This window comes from Podarcis pityusensis (assembly GCF_964106645.2).
Source record: "Podarcis pityusensis genome assembly, chromosome: 13".
In the NCBI taxonomy this organism is placed as follows: Eukaryota; Metazoa; Chordata; class Lepidosauria; order Squamata; family Lacertidae; genus Podarcis; species Podarcis pityusensis.
Genome location: NC_138038.1, coordinates 27,152,480 through 27,170,459, shown reverse-complemented (window position 1 = coordinate 27,170,459; position 17,980 = coordinate 27,152,480). Strand labels below are relative to the sequence as shown.

At 45.9% G+C, this 17,980-nt stretch overlaps 1 protein-coding gene across 4 annotated transcripts in view; it reads right to left on the bottom strand.

Annotated features, from left to right (window-relative positions):
- The window catches only part of KANSL1 (KAT8 regulatory NSL complex subunit 1), a 133,080-nt gene that overhangs the window by 93,732 nt on the left and 21,368 nt on the right, over positions 1-17,980 (bottom strand). For all 4 annotated transcript variants that reach the window (XM_080978594.1, XM_080978596.1, XM_080978597.1 and 1 more), the window contains exon 2: positions 14,855-16,241. In XM_080978594.1, coding sequence (XP_080834720.1) covers positions 14,855-16,158 — 1,304 coding nt within the window. In that variant the 5' untranslated portion in view covers positions 16,159-16,241. The remainder of the gene's footprint in view (positions 1-14,854; positions 16,242-17,980) is intronic.

Below are 17,980 nucleotides of genomic sequence, written 5' to 3'. Positions count from 1 at the left end.
AGGTCACACAGGCGGCTGATTTGTATCTGTTACACCTCCTACTAGCAATAAGAGAAGGTTTTGTATGGTTACAGTGGTGCCCCGCAAGACGAATGCCTCGCAAGACGAAAAACCCGCTAGACGAAAGGGTTTTCCGTTTTTCGATGCGCTTCGCAAGACGAATTTCCCTATGGGCTTGCTTCGCAAGACGAAAATGTCTTGCGAGTCTTGCAATTTTTTTCGCTCCTCCCCCCCCTTTTCTAAGCCGCTAATAGCCTTTAAGCCGCTAAGCCTTTAATAGCCGCTAAACCGCTAATCAGCTAATAGGGTTGCTTCGCAAGACGAAAAAACCGCTAGACAAAGAGACTCGCGGAACAGATTATTTTCGTCTTGCGAGGCACCACTGTATTAAAATACACTTCATATGCACCAGAAATGCACTGCAAAATACATAGATTTTTTCCATGCAAAAGCTCTTAAGTTTCCATGAAATACTACTATTAAGAGACCTCTATAAAACTAGTCCATTTCTAGCAAATATAAACACATACTGCATTATGCCATACCAGCTTTGGTTTATCTAGCTCAGTACTGTGAACATTGATTCCCAGTGGCTTTTCCAAGATGTCAAGCAGGGGTCTTTCCTAGCCCTACCTGCAGATGCAAGGGATTGAACCTGGGAGCCGTCCCTGTGCAAAGTCACTGATCTATGGCCACTCCTCATTTAAAGTCTTCATACGAAAGCTTCTCTTTACATAGCCCATCTCTAATATCTTGACTATTTGCTGATGACATACATATTTCACCACATCCGTCTTTTATAATTCTTTAAAAAGCATTGCTCCTCTCACCTTCAGTTTCTACATCTTTCTTGGCATAAAAGCTTCTGAGCAGTGCTCAAAATTCTCCAACTGCAACCACAGGGGAGATTTCCAGATGTCAGATTGGTGACTGACATCTCCATCGAGCCAGGCAACTCGCACACAGCAAAAGATGCATGCCTTGGTGTTTCTGTGCTGCTGCAAGGCAGCAAACCTTGCTCTGTGCTTCTGCATGGGCTGCAATCCTAGGCATACTTTCAAGAAGAGGGAGGAGGAGGAGGAGTTTGGATTTGATATCCTGCTTTATCACTACCCTAAGGAGTCTCAAAGTGGCTAACAATCTCCTTTCCCTTCCTCCCCCACAACGAACACTCTGTGAGGTGAGTGAGGCTGAGAGACTTCAGAGAAGTGTGACTAGCCCAAGGTCACCCAGCAGCTGCATGTGGAGGAGCGGGGAAGCGAACCCGGTTCACCAGATTACGAGTCTACCGCTCTTAACCACTACACCACACTGGCTCCCTTGAGTGTAAGAAAGCCCCCCTGGACACGGAGGGACTTACCTCCAAGCGAACACGCCTAGGGAGAAGGGTGGGGGGAGTTCATTTGCCCTTGTGCCTACATAACCAAGCTTGCCCAGCCCCACATTGTCGGCATCTCAGAAAGGCCAAGCTGGCCTGGCCAGCCCGCCCCAAGGAGTGTCTCCCGTGTTGCAGTATTAGTTCATGTATTTGGGGGGGGGAGATTACTGTAATTGGTAAATTGGGCAACTGAATTGTTAAATAGATTAACAATGACAATATACACAGTTCATTTTTTGCTTTCCAATCTTGGGAGTGGGGTGGGGGAATACCGCCTAGACATTTCATTGTGGTGACCATAACCTACATATCTGAGTTTCTAACACTGCTTCTGAGACAGAGGCTATCACTACTGCATACTATGTACAGTGGTACTTTGCTTCTTGAACATGATCCATTCTGGAAATCTGTTCGACTTCCAAAACATTCGAAAACCAAGGCGCGGCTACTGATTGGCGCAGGCGCCCCGGAAACAATAACGAACAGCTGCATCGGACGTTTGGCTTCCGAAAAACGTTTAAAAACCAGAACACTTACTTCCAGGTTTTTAGCGTCCGGGAGCCGAAAAGTTTGAGTACCACGGCGTTTGAGAACCAAGGTTCCACTGCAATGCCTAATACTGCTTGTGCGAAATAAGTGACTCTGCTGGGGTGAGAGAGGAACCAACATGTTAGCTCACTGGAAAGACTCACTGATGATGATGATGATGATGATGATGATGAACGAGTCACTTACTAGAGAAGTCAAACAACTTACAATTAAGAACCCCAAAGGCACAGTGCAAAATTAAAAGCCAAGCATTTCAGTAAAAACATTTCAACAAAAGAACTACCAAAACAAAAACAAAAATTTCAACAGGAAGAATTCAATTAAATAGGCCATCGGCCAACCTATCAACACTCGATCTAATACCTGTGAGGGAGTGTTAGGAAAGGAGTAGCACCTCTGGTGGGAGATATATCATGCTCCTTCTGGGGTAGTTTGTTTACCTTTGGTCTCCTCCACCCTGCACTCAGCTCTCACCTGTGGCTTCCAGAAGCTATCACCATGCAACAGCAGTCATACCCTGAGAACAGCTTCAACTGGTCAGCTAAACCAAGTGAGAGTAGCCAATGTGTCTCAAACTCCTTGATTGAGTGAGGGACTTCCCCTGCATGCAAAGACAGACATCTGGTGGATTGAGCAGATGAGCCCAACAGTGAGCCCAACAGTCAAGAAGGCGATTTCTGCATGTGCTGTAGAAGGAAGTGAGGCAGATGGGGTTCATCAATCTGGAAAGACAGTCTTGTACAGTATCTTTGGAAGATGAAAAGGCTAAGGAGTAAACCCTACACCAATCCGGAGTGCAGTCCCTAGGACAGTTGGATGGTGCCCTGTACGCCTCCTTCAGGCAACACCTGCAGCCAAGCTGGCGCCAAATGTATCGCTCTGCTTTCCTTTAGATCACATCAGCGAGGCAGCCCAGGACCTCCATACACATTGCCCAGGCTTGTGTCCCAGGGAGGTCACTTCACCGCTGCTAACACACGGTTGGACTTCACCGCTGCAGGTGCACTCCAGTCTCTTGAGACAGATGGATGCCAAAAGCAAAATAGCTGGAAAATAATGTATCTTTTTGGCACCAGGCTAAAAACTAAAAGTAACACCAGACAGACATCACTGGGAAGAGCATTCCACAAACGGGGCCACAACTGAAAAGGCTCATTTCCCCAGCTGTTACCCTCCAAACAGAAAAAGGATCTCAGATAAAGACCAAAAGGTACAGGCAGGTCTATATTGGGAGATGTGCTCCAAAAGATATGGGGAGTTATAACTCTCCCAATACCCCACAACATATTATTATTATTATTATTTTGCTAACAATGAACCACTGATTGGTAGTGATCTTGGGCATAACCAAGGAATTTGCTTCTACATCATTGTTCGGGGTGAGCTAGTTAGACGTCTAGTTAAGCTCTCAGGAAGATGTGCCACTGCTCCCTTATCCAAATTTAGAAAATCTAAATGTTATTTATAGAAACAACATTTTATGGACACATATAACAGACAGCGTATGTGCTGAAAGATGGGACTTGATAACATGTCCTGAAATGGATTCCGAGAAACCTTTCTGCAAAGCTGTCTCCCAAAATGAAATAAAATTAAAAATCAGCAACTCAACTACACTACAGTCACTTAAAAATTCCCTCAAGAGCTCAAGTCCCTTAAGGGCACAATAAAGGCAAATGTTTTATTCCAAGTATTTTGAAAATCACACTTCAATCTCCAATTTGAAGTAATACTAAGATATTATTTAGTACTAAGTGGAATATGATATACAAAGTACCTTTGGAGGACTAACAAAGCTCATTCTTAGCCATTCAGAAGAAATGGATTTGCAGTATCTTTTAACTTACAACATCTGTGCCATAGCTACAGATGTTGTGCGTTTTTTTCAGCTGGAGCTCATCGGAACTCAGTTCCAGCACCTCTCAGTGTGGGTGCCATTGGCATTACAGTGGTACCTCAGGTTAAGTACTTAATTCGTTCGGAGGTCCGTACTTAACCTGAAACTGTTCTTAACCTGAAGCACCACTTTAGCTAATGAGGCCTTCTGCTGCTGCCATGCTGCCAGAGCACGATTTCTGTTCTCATCCTGAAGCAAAGTACTTAACCCGAGGTAATATTTCTGGGTTAGCAGAGTCTGTAACCTGAAGCGTATGTAACCTGAAGTACCACTGTGAGGTGTTCATGGTGAGTTCTGTCACCTCTGTTTCTAGCTGGCTGCAAGAGATATGGCTGCAACATAAACCTCTACTATTGCCTCTTTCAGTTACTATTTGCATGCAAAGTTCTACTGCAGCATATTAAACCACTAGATAATTTCAGGGGTGTAAAAACAACCACCATTGGCACTTAAAAAACACACAAGTCAGGAAATAGGTACTGGGATTGCTGCAAAAGGGAAGAAGCAGAATTTCCCTCCTGTCTCCTGGAAAAATCTCATTGGCTCTATAATTTTGCAGGCTTTGTGTTTTTTTAATCCCTGGTAATCCAAGTGTGCACCATTTGTGGTTATGATAACCACAGGACGTGTCAGAAGCACTACATGAAATGAATGTTAAAGGGGCACAAACTTAAAAAACCCCAAAAAGAACTAACAAAGGGAACAACCCACTCAAAGTCAAGGGTTGCAACTCCCATTGTTTTCAGTGAGAGAGGATTAAGCACCTGATTAGGCCTCTCACTTAAATGAACTTTGTTTTGATATTAAATTTGGCAGGGTTATGCCTACAATATCTTAGTGTCACAACATCAGCATATTTAGCAAAAATGAGTAATTCTATCTCTGTCATGTTTAGTCATATTTCAGTGCTTTATTACCCAAACCATGCCAAATTTCTATCCAGCTTTTTGAGACCTTATAATTAAACTAGCTCAGGGTTCTCAATCAGTGTTAGAAACTGGGATAGAAAGGCTAGGAGCCAAATGGCTTCTGGGGCCTGGGGTTGTGGGCGCCAAAACAGAATGTCTAATCGCCACGGTGGGTGTCAGCAACACATTTTATTTTTTATTTTGATAAGAATGAACTAATACTCAATTCACATAAATAACACATTGTTAATATCACATTTTTTGCAGAAACTGTTAATACATATTTTATTTGGTGTTTACAATAAAAATGTTGGTACCGTACTTCAGTTTTCAAAACACTCATTATTGTTAAACGCCTTATAAATATTGTCTGGCCTTAATATATACTTCGAGGCTTCAAAGCACATACATTTCAGTAATCCTTGACTGTCAGCCAGGTTTTAAAAAATGCCACTGACTTTTTGAGGTGCTCACAAATGCCGAATCTTTAGGTGCAAAATGTGCCTGGTGCCCTGCTAATTTTGAACCCTGTTCTCAAGAACCTTCATCATCACTAAGTCTTTAAGGTTCCATTGATTTCCCCAATGACAAGATTTCATCTTGCCCAAGAGTTACTTGTCTGTCTTAAAAAAAAGTTTTCCCTCTGAAGCCATCACTGTGGTCAACATCACATCTGACCAAATGCCATACCCCATAAAGAAGCCCCTTTTTACATATTGAAGTTCATTCTTGCCTGGCTATACAATATAGCATTTTTTCTAAAGTTATCCTGCTCTCACTAAGGAGAGAGACACAAGGAGTACCTCGATATTTACCCAGAACACAAGATTATGCGCAAAGTGGCAGACAGACATTTCAAGGGGGGGGGGGGAGTGGTCTGAATGCATACCCCCTGAGAATGCAACAAGTGCAACATTCACCACTCCTTAGATATGTGAATTTAAACCCACCATTCGTCACCTTTCATGGGTGGGGTGGGGAGAGAGAAACATCTCTACAAACCAAATAGCAAATTCAATACCACAGCTGAGCTAGTACATCAAAGACCTAACTGCTGGAGAAGGGAATAAGAGATGCATTGTAAAGAATGAGCCAAAAGATGAGAAGAAATAAATCACTCAGCATGTCATGATTAAGATTCCTCGATGTCAGAAGTAGGCAACTTGCTCAGCCCTAAGAGACATATTCAGACTCTTCTGGTGAGTAGGAATATGCTAAAATTCACCTTCAGTTTGCATGTTCTTATTGCAGGCAGTTAAAGTGGTTTGCAACATTTCCTTTAAAAGGAGTAAGAGGAATCTAATTTTTATTCCCATTCCAAATCCCATTGTCCCTTCCCACACACCTAAAAATGTGTATATAGAGGAGCAGGGTAACTCTTCAATTTCAATATTGAATAAATATTGTAATATTAAAGATATGTAATCACTTGAAAGAATCAATTAGGCCTAGGATTAAATTGGGATTAAATATATAAATAAGAAAATGTACAAAAAGAGAAGTAAGGAAATATGATTATGACTGTGATATGGTTTATGAAATAATGATACTGGAAACTGGTATATATAATTACTAAGAAATTCAGATGGGAGAGATTTGAGGAAGCCAAATAATATGACTATGAAAATGGATTTTAATTAATTAATTAAGTGATAGTCAAGTGATGATCTGTTGTATTGTATGTTTCATATTCTTTTTTTCTTTTTCATTCTTTTCCCTTTATTATTGTCAACTTTTTCTTTTTTCGTTATGTTTATGTATTAAAAATAATAAATATAATTGTAAAAAAAGAAGAAGAAACCCTTCAATTTCCTAGAACACAATGGCAATTTGGGGTGTTGTTTCCAGATGTTTCGTCATTTTAATTTCAATGGTCTATCCATTGAATAGAACTTGGTGAGATACAACCCAGAGTATCTGGACTAGCAAAGCAGGACTGTCTTAAATCAACCATTACAAGCTTTAACTGACTAGAGTTTGTGCTGCCTAGCAAGTCAAATATTGCTGTTATTGCTACAGCACATTTCAGTGCACAAAGTACATCACAATCCTCAAGTGAGTCTCATGACAATCTTTTGAAACAGGCAAGGGCATGAGACTCACCCAAGGCTAGCAAGCATGATTCCTTGGTCAGCAGGCATTTGAACACACTCTACCCTCCAGAGGCTGTTGGACTGGTTTCCAGATTTCCTGACCACTGGCTATACAAGGCTGGGCCTGATGGGAGCTGGAGCCCAGCACCATCTGGAGGGCACAAAATTGGCCATCATTGGCTAGCCTACATCAAGACTGAACACCTGTGTCTATGTCACAACAGGGGCTCAAATTTATTGAACCCAACACCTTCTATCTTTAACTTTATTGATGCATTCTAGAATACAAGTCACATTTGATAATAATTTTTAATAATTTTCAATTAGAATCCAATAATAGCCTCATTATAACAATACCGTTTTATAATACAATTATTAATGCCAATCATTCAAATACCAAATTATATAATTTAGATACGGTGCTAGAATTGATGGTTAGATGGTTTATAATATTCTGCTACCAAAACAGGCTTGTATTACACTGCAGATGCTTCTACAGGTAACTCTTTCAGAATGGGAGATAAACAGCTATCAGACCGTTTCCATTTATAACCAAAAAAATTTTCAAACAGTAAAAAAGTCATTGATGCATGTTAAACCTCGACTACCCTTCCCCTCTTTTTGCGGTTCCTTAAATTTACTCTTTTGCCTTTATATTTATACCTTTTCTCATTCATTTCATATAAGTTTTAGCAACTGAACGTTTTTACAACAATCCCGCTAATGTCTTAATTTGTTTATAATATGTTTGTAAATATTCAATAAAAGATTCCCATTCCCTATTAAAGAGTTTGTTGTCTTGGTTTCTTATTCTTCCGGTAAGAGTCGTCATTTCTGCATAGTCCATTAATATCTGTATCCATTCTTGTCTTGTCGGGCCTTCTTTCCATCTTTGGGCAAATACGATTCTCGCAGCTGTGGTTGCATGATCCCTTATTTTCGAAAAGAAAAACTTCTGGTTGTTTTTTAAAAACAAATGTTATCTTAAACATCTTTTTAATTCATTATCTATCATTTCCCAGTAGTCTTTAGCTTTATTGCAAGACCACCATTTATCTACGAATAGTACACCAAGCTATAATTGACCTCAGAAGGAACTGCAGCAATACACCTTATTTCTATTGTTTTATTTAATCATGTGAACCACTGTGATATATAAAGAATTCTAAACAAAATAAACCAAAATATCCTCAAAATAAAAGTCTACTCTTACTCTTTGATCCATTACCATTTTCCTTACCCAATTAAGAATTGTGCACACCCTGATTTAAAGATTCAGTTGATTAATCTACCAATTAAAGCTTGCATGGCTACTAAAAACCTTGGCAATACAGATCTCATTAGGGATAGCACACAGGGGCAAACCACATCGTTTCCAAAATAGCATCAGATCAGTCAAGCTGAAAACAGGCCAGTAACGGAATGCTACTATAATGAGAATCCAACCATCTTAAGTCAATCTGCCTCCACAAAACTACCAATAGCTACCACAGCCAATGAGAAACAGCAAATGTCTCTAGGCAACGAGGGCGGGGGATCCAGAAATCCTTGTGCTGGAGGGTAGAGAAGAGACTACGTGAGTTTGAAGCATTGTGACCTCTCCCCTATGGATTCCTAGGAAAAGAGGTAAGGAAAAAGCCACCTACATCCAATAGGTTATGAAATGCAAATGCCAAGCGAACAAAGAAAGGTAGCAGCAAGCAAAGATAGCAGTTAATGGGCATTGCTGGAAAGGGCGGCGCTACTTTATTTTGGCTAATTACTATATATTAATGCTGCAGTTACAACACATTACTATCTAGGCCTAATAATGTGTGCCTAGCAATTCCTACCAAGTCTGAAAGCTGCCTTGGCTAGAAAAGCTGCCAACTGAGCAAACACACAATGCTACAATAGGGTCACACATCGAAAGGAATTGAAATGCTATTTTGGAGTTTGAGGCAGAAAGACAAAACGAAAGAGCACTAACATTCCAGAATATCCTGTTATTAATTCTACTGCCCTATTAATTTTACACACTAAAGAGGCTTACAGTGGTACCTTGGTTTAAGAACTTAATCCATTCCGGAAGTCCGTTCTTAAACCAAGGTGTGCTTTCCCATAGCAGCTGGGGACTCAATTTACAAATGGAACACACTCAACATGTTCTGCTTCCAAGGCAAAGTTCCCAAACCAAAACACCTACTTCCGGGTTTGCAGCATTCTTAATCCAAGTTGTTCAGAAACTAAGCTGTTCTTAAACCAAGGTACCACTGTATTTCCTTTACCTGTAAACAGAAGCAGGTGCGCTTCTCCAAGGTACAGATCAAGACTGCATCTCTCTGAAGGCAGTTGACCCCACTACACCAAAATATAAACCCCTTCCCTCAAAAGGCTCTATGGTTTGGAGACCATCACTTCTGACCCAAAGAAGTGAAAATATGAAGCTATGACCAATGAACAGTTAAGACTTTATCTCAAGTGCAACGTCAAAACGACAAATTTCACATACTAAATGAACTTACATTAATTTCATCATACCCCAAATGGTCTGTCACTTGCTTCTAGTAGTCTGGGGTGGAGGGAGAGTGGTAAACCTTGGAGCCAAAACATTATAATTGGAAGGGTACTAAGCATTTTTATTCCATGTTTACTTTTAACCAACTAGCAATGTGAATATGGCCTCTGAAATAAAATAAGATGATTTTCGGAGATCGAACTAAAATCTCGCAAAGCAGAATCCACACAACAGTACATTTTTTTCTCATGAAACAACACTAGGGCATCCGCAGCAGAAAGCATTTGGACTGCTATGAAAAGTAATTGATCACTTGCGGATAATGGGGGGAGGGGGGGAGAAAGCACGGGTGTCTGATAGAGGCGTCTTATAAGAGCTACAGTGAAGTCGTAGGTTACCACAATGAGGTTACATGAGGCTATGCATGCAGGCAACAATTGCAGGCATCCCCTGCAACGAATGGGAAACACTCCTCTGCCTGAAACCCTGGCGAGCCACTGGCAATCAGTGCAGACAATACTGAGCTAAACGGACCACTGATCCGATTCCATATAAGGCAGCTTCGCATGTCCACACAACAAGTTCATGGTTGTCTGCCAGACATATAGATGATTATGGCAGCAGGCGTAGGCTCAGCCACGCTCAGCAGAAAATCTGCAGACCATGCATGACACCATTGTATCACATTGGCTTTGTGAGCAGTTACAGCAAGAGCCCAATGGTAAGGTCAAGTCTTTTTAGCTTCGATCAGATTCATGCCCCTTCTCGTCTCCCTGCAGCAAATGCCACCTCCCAGCAGGAAAGCCAGCACTGGGACAATAAAGGCTATGATTTCACAGAATTTGCTGCAAAAATGTAAGAGCAAAAACACTGCCCCAAGTACTGAACTGAACAATATCCAAAACACGCAGAGGTTTGTCAGATGCCATCCATCCTATAAAGACACTGACCCAGCAGCTGAATTTTGCCTATATTTCTCACGGCCCCACATAAATAAGATCTTATTTTTGCCGAACCTGAAATCTACCCTGCACCCATTCCTCAGTCATTCTTTCATTACAAAGTAAGTACCGTATTTTTCGGACCATAGGACGCACTTTTTCCCCTCCAAAAATGAAGGGGAAATGTGTGTGCGTCCTATGGAGCGAATGCAGACTCCTCGGCTTCAGCGATAGCAATGCGAAGCCTCCGAAGCCTGCGCTCCGGAGGCTTCGCGTTGCTTCCGCTGAAGCCAGGAGAGTCTGCTCTTTGAGGCTGGCGGTGGGGGAAAGCAGCGCTTCCCCCATCGCCAGCCCCAGAGGATGGGGGGCAGCGAGAAGGCGCGCGACGCCTTGCCGCTACCCTCCAACCCGGCTTCGAGGCTGGCGGTGGGGAAAGCAGCGCCTCCCCCATCGCCAGCCCCAGAGGATGGGGGGCAGCGGGAAGGCGTGCGACGCCTTGCCACTACCCTCCAACCCGGCTTCGAGGCTGGCGGTGAGGAAAGCAGCGCTTCCCCCATCGCCAGCCCCAGAGGATGGGGGGCAGCGGGAAGGCGCGCGACGCCTTGCCGCTACCCTCCAACCCGGCTTCGAGGCTGGCGGTGGGGAAAGCAGCGCTTCCCCCATCGCCAGCCCCAGAGGATGGGGGGCAGCGGGAAGGCGCGCGACGCCTTGCCGCTACCCTCCAACCCGGCTTCGAGGCTGGCGGTGGGGAAAGCAGCGCTTCCCCCATCGCCAGCCCCAGAGGATGGGGGGCAGCGGGAAGGCGCGCGACGCCTTGCCGCTACCCTCCAACCCGGCTTCGAGGCTGGCGGTGGGGAAAGCAGCGCTTCCCCCATCGCCAGCCCCAGAGGATGGGGGGCAGCGGGAAGGCGCGCGACGCCTTGCCGCTACCCTCCAACCCGGCTTCGAGGCTGGCGGTGGGGAAAGCAGCGCTTCCCCCATCGCCAGCCCCAGAGGATGGGGGGCAGCGGGAAGGCGCGCGACGCCTTGCCGCTACCCTCCAACCCGGCTTCGAGGCTGGCGGTGGGGAAAGCAGCGCTTCCCCCATCGCCAGCCCCAGAGGATGGGGGGCAGCGGGAAGGCGCGCGACGCCTTGCCGCTACCCTCCAACCCGGCTTCGAGGCTGGCGGTGGGGAAAGCAGCGCTTCCCCCATCGCCAGCCCCAGAGGATGGGGGGCAGCGGGAAGGCGCGCGACGCCTTGCCGCTACCCTCCAACCCGGCTTCGAGGCTGGCGGTGGGGAAAGCAGCGCTTCCCCCATCGCCAGCCCCAGAGGATGGGGGGCAGCGGGAAGGCGCGCGACGCCCTCCCGCTACTCTCCAACCCTCCTGCGGGCTTTTGCGGGAGATGGGGGAATTCCCCCACCTCCCGCAAAAGCAGGCAAAAGCCGCGCGCTCTTTAAAGGGGCTCCGCGGCTTTTCTAGGAGGTGGGGGAATTCCCCCACCTCCTAGAAAAGCCCGCAGGAGCCACGCACCCTTTAAAGAGCGAGCGGCTCTTGGGGGCTTTTCCCCAAGGAGGGAGAAGGGACTGACTGGCCGAGTCAGTCCCTTCTCCCTCCTGCGGGCTTTTGGGGGAGATGGGGGAATTCCCCCACCTCCCGCAAAAGCCCGCAAAAGCCTCGTGCTCTTTAAAGGGGCTCCGCGGCTTCTGCTGGCTTTTCTAGGAGGTGGGGGAATTCCCCCACCTCCTAGAAAAGCCTGCAGGAGCCGCGCACCCTTTAAAGAGCGCGCTGCTCTTGGGGGCTTTTCCCCGAGGAGGGAGAAGGGACTGACTGGCCGTTTCAGTCCCTTCTCCCTCCTGGTCGAAAAGCCCGCAGGAGTCGCGCGGGGCTCCTGTGGGCTTTTGCGGGAGGTTGGGGAATTCCGCCACCTCCCGCAAAAGCAGGGAGAAGGTCTTGGAGTAGCGGACAGGCTGCGTGCAGCCTGTCCGCTGCTCCCAAAGCTGCGGGGGGGAAATCATATTTTTTTCCTTGATTTCCCCCCCTGAAAACTAGGTGCGTCCTATGGGCCGGTGCGTCCTATAGTCCGAAAAATACGGTATCTGTCCCTCTGAAAAATGTCTGTCTGTGCAACAAGCCCCTAGGCCTGGGGCTACAGCAAGGGTCAGCAAACTTTTTCAGCAGGGGGCCGGTCCACTGTCCCTCAGACCTTGTGGGGGGCCGGGCTATATTTTTTGGGGGGGAATGAACGAATTCGTATGCCCCACAAATAACCCAGAGATGCATTTGAAATAAAAGGACACATTCTACTCACGTAAAAACACACTGATTCCTGGAACGTCTGTGGGCCGGATTTAGAAGGCAATTGGGCCGGATCCAGCCCCCAGGCCTTAGTTTGCCTACCCACTGGCTACAGGAATGCCAGTTGCAATCCACTGGTTGACCACTCAAATCATGTGTGCATGATCAGCACAGGAATTAAGTTGTAAATTTTGCTTTTTATTCTCATCCCCTGCTCTCCTCCTTTCTTTTGCATCCCTGCATTCATGAGCGCCTATGCATGGGGAGAAGAGTTCTGGTCCCAGCCACACAGCCCAGGGCAATGCTGTTTTAAGAGCAGACAGTTGGGCTATTTTCTTTCCAGCCAGCCTCAGCGCAGACACTGCTCTGCATGCTGGGGAAGCCTCTGCTCTCTACAGCTTCACTACACAACACAACACCATCATTACGCTCTTCATAACGGAGGCCACAGCTGCCAGAGCAGCCTCCTGCCTCCCCATCTCTTTGCATTTTCTGAATTCCTTCAACAATGCAATTAAGTCTGTCTGTCTATATGTGCAAGAGTTATGTTATACATGTGACTTGGAACATTTGGTCTTCTTTATGTTAACTTATCTACACTGCCTACACTTGGTAGTTCTTGATTTATACTGATGACACAGTTGTGCTGTGTTTATGTTAGGTTAATATGTAGCCTCACATCATAAGTGGGTGGCATTGTGAGACAACAGGGGACTTGTAAACATGTGCAACGGCTGCGCACGCATGAACCCAGCCTTTCCTGTGAGCGCAGACTCTGATGTACCTGGTCCTGCATCTTGAGCCACCATTTTGTGACTGGCTCCATTCTCCCACAATGCCACTTCCTTGTAAACCCTGGATCTCTAGCTAATTAAAGAGAGAGAGCAGGACCCACAAGGCTGTAGTCTGATCACCCCTACCAGACAAGACTTAATCCATTGTAAGACCCTGACATAGTCTGTATTATCTTGATAATCAGAAGACCTGAGGCAGATTTTCTGTGTTGCGTAGGGAAGAGACACGTGCACAGGCAAGGCTAGCTCCTGGAGACACTGGAACTTTCAATGAATGGCCAGACAGCAACACCCCCAATTTAATTTATCACAAGGCGCTGATAAGATGAAGGCGCAGCCTTTTCCAATCCACAGCTCTAGTATTATTTCATTCACAAAATAATTAAGGCATTGTCTCCAGCCGATCCAGGGCAATGATAAGCACTGACCCAGGACGGAAGGATTTTAACTAGCACATTATTTGTGAGAGCTTTGGACCAGCTCAGGGGTAAATACCAGACAGCAATGTCTACACAGGAATTCCTATTAAATAGAGGGGGGACCCCAAATGAAAGCAGACACAAAGAAAAGGGCACAATATGCTGCTCAGTTGCATTTTACTGCTCCTTTAACCAGTTGTTACCACTTCACAGCCATTACTTTCAACACCTAAAGCCCTGCCTACCCCATTTCCTTCCACGCCTTCTCCAATTCCAGAGACACCTCTTGCTTTCAGCAAGATCCCACACACCCTACTTACCCCCCTCCCTTCCCCTTCCCCATCTCCAGTGCAAGACATAATAGATCTTTGATCCTATCTCTTACTATTTGTTTAGCAAACAAGCTGTAGATCCCTGGTTGCAAAAGGAATTCCCACATCTCATAAGTCATTCATGCATCAATATTCCCCAAGTTGCCAGAGAAAAGGCCTCTGTTTTCACCAAACAGGGCTGGAATGATTTTAAATTTGTACCAACAGAAAGCCTGGACTCAGACAGCAGGGACAACTTCACACCAACAACCTCTGTCTTGCCCTGAAGGAGCTATTTCTAGAGACCACCTTTGCTGTTCCAGCAGGCAGAGAGGCATGGTCCTATCTCTGAACAAAACTATAAGCAATATTTCACAATGTATGTTGTGAAAGACCAGGGAGCTGGAGTAGATGGGAGCAAGTGGGGGGGGGGGGAATTAGCACTTCCTGCCTTTGATAAAAGGCAGATGAGTGAAGGTGGCTGGAGTTCTTGGCGGCCTTAATCCCTATTGTGGAGTTAAAGATGAGGAGGTGATGCTATCCCTTCCAGTCAAGCATAATTAATTGAGTTTATATCAGATACCATCACTCTCATACCTAATCTTCCTACTGCAAAAAGAAAAAGTATTGTGGCACCTTTGAAACTAACCAATTTATGATGGCATAAACTTTCCTACTGCTTCTGACTTAACTTTGAAAAGAACAAAAACCTCTGTTTTATCCCTATCTGGTTAATTTTTGTTGCTGGTCCTTCCTTACTTGGAAGTAAATACACCTGTTGCTACTCACAGTGGTACATGGTGCTGTTCAGTGTCTGCTTTGGTCAGTTCCTCCTCTTCAATATCAGACTCCCCACCCGAGCTGCTGTCCGTCACGTCGGAGTCAAACGCCTGCTCGCAGGACCGCAGGTTAGCCATCCCGCTGGCGGTAAACCTCTCCAGTTCTTCTGAGATGGAGTCACTTTTTAGGAAGCTGCTCAGGCCCTCTGAGGTACTCGTCTCGCTGGCAGCTTTCCTCAAGGCAGCTTCCGCCTTGCGGGTCAGCATCAGCTGACTTCTGTGTCTCAGGGAGTCCAAAGCCGGCAGCTTGCTCAGAGTCTTCTCCAAGAAGCCGCCCAGCTGCTGCTGGATGTGCCGCTCCACTTGCTTCGCCTGCACCACCTGCAAGCGCTTCTGCAGCCTGCGAGCCCGGTTCTCAATGTCTGCCTGCCGCCGCAGCAGCACCCTCGTCCTCGTATCTGAATCTAGGGTGCTGAAGGAATTGCTCGGCAGGGAGATCTTCTGCTCTTCTGGTTTGCTGCTCCCCAGATTGGAGCAAGCAGGCACACCAGATAATGGCAAGAGCCTGTTCTCTCCACCCCCTTCAAGCCCATGCTGCTGCTCCGGGGAACTGTGGCTCCGCTTACTTGCAGTGCCATTATTGCTAAGGGGAGCGGTATGCTCTGCATCAAGGCTTCTGTGTGGAAGAGTGCAGTTGGTCAAACCAGATTTCAGGTCCCCCAAATCAGACCCCCCAGGGCTACTAGAATCAACATCCTGGAGGGTCGCAGCAGGAGGAACACGCTTCCCGCCGTTGAGCGAAGCAGAGTTTTCATGATCGGAGCTGTTGCTCTTAGCCAACTTTTTAGCCAAGCCATTGACGGGTGCTTGCGGCAGAGGAGTTGGGCTACTAGTACTCATGGTTTTTAGGTTTTCCAAGGACAGCTCCAACACAGGTTGCCTCCCCAAGAGGTCGCTAGTTTTCAAGAAGGACTGAGACAACAAAGAGTGAGACTTCAGGACTGTCTGTTTGTTGAAGACCCCTTGCAGCTTCAGAGACTCCTTCGGAGGAACCGAAGTCACATCCGAGCAGAGGTAAGACGTCACCAGGGGCTGCAGCTTTCCCAGCTCCTCCTTCGCAGAGTTATTTCGGAAGTCTAGGCTCGAATCCTCGGCTTTCCTCTTGGTGCCGTTGGTGGCGACAAGGATGTTGTTGGCGTTGCCGTTGTTTTCGGCACTGCCAGGAGACAGGGCGGAGGACGGGGGAGCCAGTTTGAACCGGATGTGGTGAGCTTCAGCTGCTGCGTCAGTGAGAGCGGGCGCCATAGTAGCCATTCAGCACAGAGAGACGGGAACTCCAGCCTCTCCCGTTGCAGAGGCCAGCTCTGCTGTTTCCAACTGCCTCGCCAGAGGGCAGCCTAGAAAGAAAGCAGGGAGAGAAAGAGAGAGGAGGGAAAGTGTTAGAAGCACAGAAATCAGTGCAGCTTCAGCATCAAGTCACTTACAGTGCATAATGCTTTCTTCTTCTTCTTCTTTGGCTAAAGCACAATCATGGTGCAAGAATGTATTTTCTCCAACCCCAGCAGGTCACACCTCAGGTTCCACTGAAAGGGTATGCAAAGCACCATGCACAGAAGTAGCAAGACCTCGTGGTGTGGCAGACATAGTGAGCAAAAAGAACAGCAGTGTGATAAGCAGGAACAAAGAAAGGGACAACCAGCTACTGGATAAATGCAGTAAGAATGGGTAGTCAATAGGCTGGGGAAAATACAAATGGAGAGGCAGACTGTGGAGTAAGGAGGGGGGCAAAATATAGTGTGGCACTTCACACCATGCAGGAAGCCCTGCAATGCAGGCAAGACTCAAAGCTGATACTGCTACTACAGGTATGTGGTGATAAGCAGAGAGCCAAAGGTAAAACCAACCACAAAACCAGTCCAGGGATATATATTTTTCTTTCACCCAGTGAATCAGAACCAACCCCACACCTAAAGCCTTTCAGTTGTCTTGACCCTGAATCAAATCAAAGAACACCAAAAGCAGTCATATTTTGGGGGTGGAGGGCGGAATTTGTTCAGTTATCAGAAGCTCAAGCCAATTCCTTTAAAGGTCTCTTCCCTGGCTGCAAGCAAAGCATCTGTACTGCCCATCTCCTACGTTTAGCTTGATCTAATTACATACTATTATTTATTGATACTCTGCCTTTCCCAGCAAGGAGCCGAAGGCACAATATACTGTTCTCCCCCTTCTCCCAAGGTGATGACCTAGTCCAAGGTCATATAATGAGCTTAACAGGTGAGTGGGGGTTTGGACTCAGGTCTTCTCGAGTTAGTTTGACACGCTACCCACCACTGCTTCATTCTACTTAGATGCAGGGTAAGAAAGAGACGTTCCAATTAAGCCTTTGAGTTGTTTTGGGATTTTTGGAAGTCTTGTGTTCCAAAAGTATGAACTTAGTGAAGCTGTTCCTCTGCTCCCCCAGCCAAAATTAAGAGTGTCTGGTTAGTTCAGATCATGGCTTGAGATGCCCCTCAGAATCTGAAAATTCCATGAAATGAAACATCACACACACATGGCCTTACTAGATAAGATCAAGGTCCTTCAAATCCAGTATCCTATTTCCAGTGGCCAACCAAATGCTGACAAGAGGATCATAGATCATAGAGTTGGAAGGGACCCTGAGAGTCATCTAGTTCAACCCTAGCAACGCAGGAATATGCAGCTGTCCCATGCAGCTGTCCCATACAGGGATTGAACTTCTAACCTTGGCATTATCAGCACCACACTCTAACCAACTGAGCTATCCAGCATGAGGAGGACAGCCATTCCATTTTATCCCAATTATCTCATATCAGAGGTTGACTCCCACTGAAAGAGAAGGTTCAATTTAATTATTAGAGCCTTTGATAAGACTTGATCTGATATGAAACAGAACCTACTATCAATCAATATAATTAAATGTCCTCAAGTTCTAGTATTGATCAACCATTTTTAATCCAAACTGCTTTTACCAATCTATCTATAATTCTATAAATCTCTATCACTGCCTTTCCGAGGAGGAAAGGCTGAAGAGTTATTAGGGATTTTCATTAAGGGGGAGGAAAGCAAGAAGGGGATATGACAGAACACAAAAGAGAACCTGTGGCTCTCCAGATGT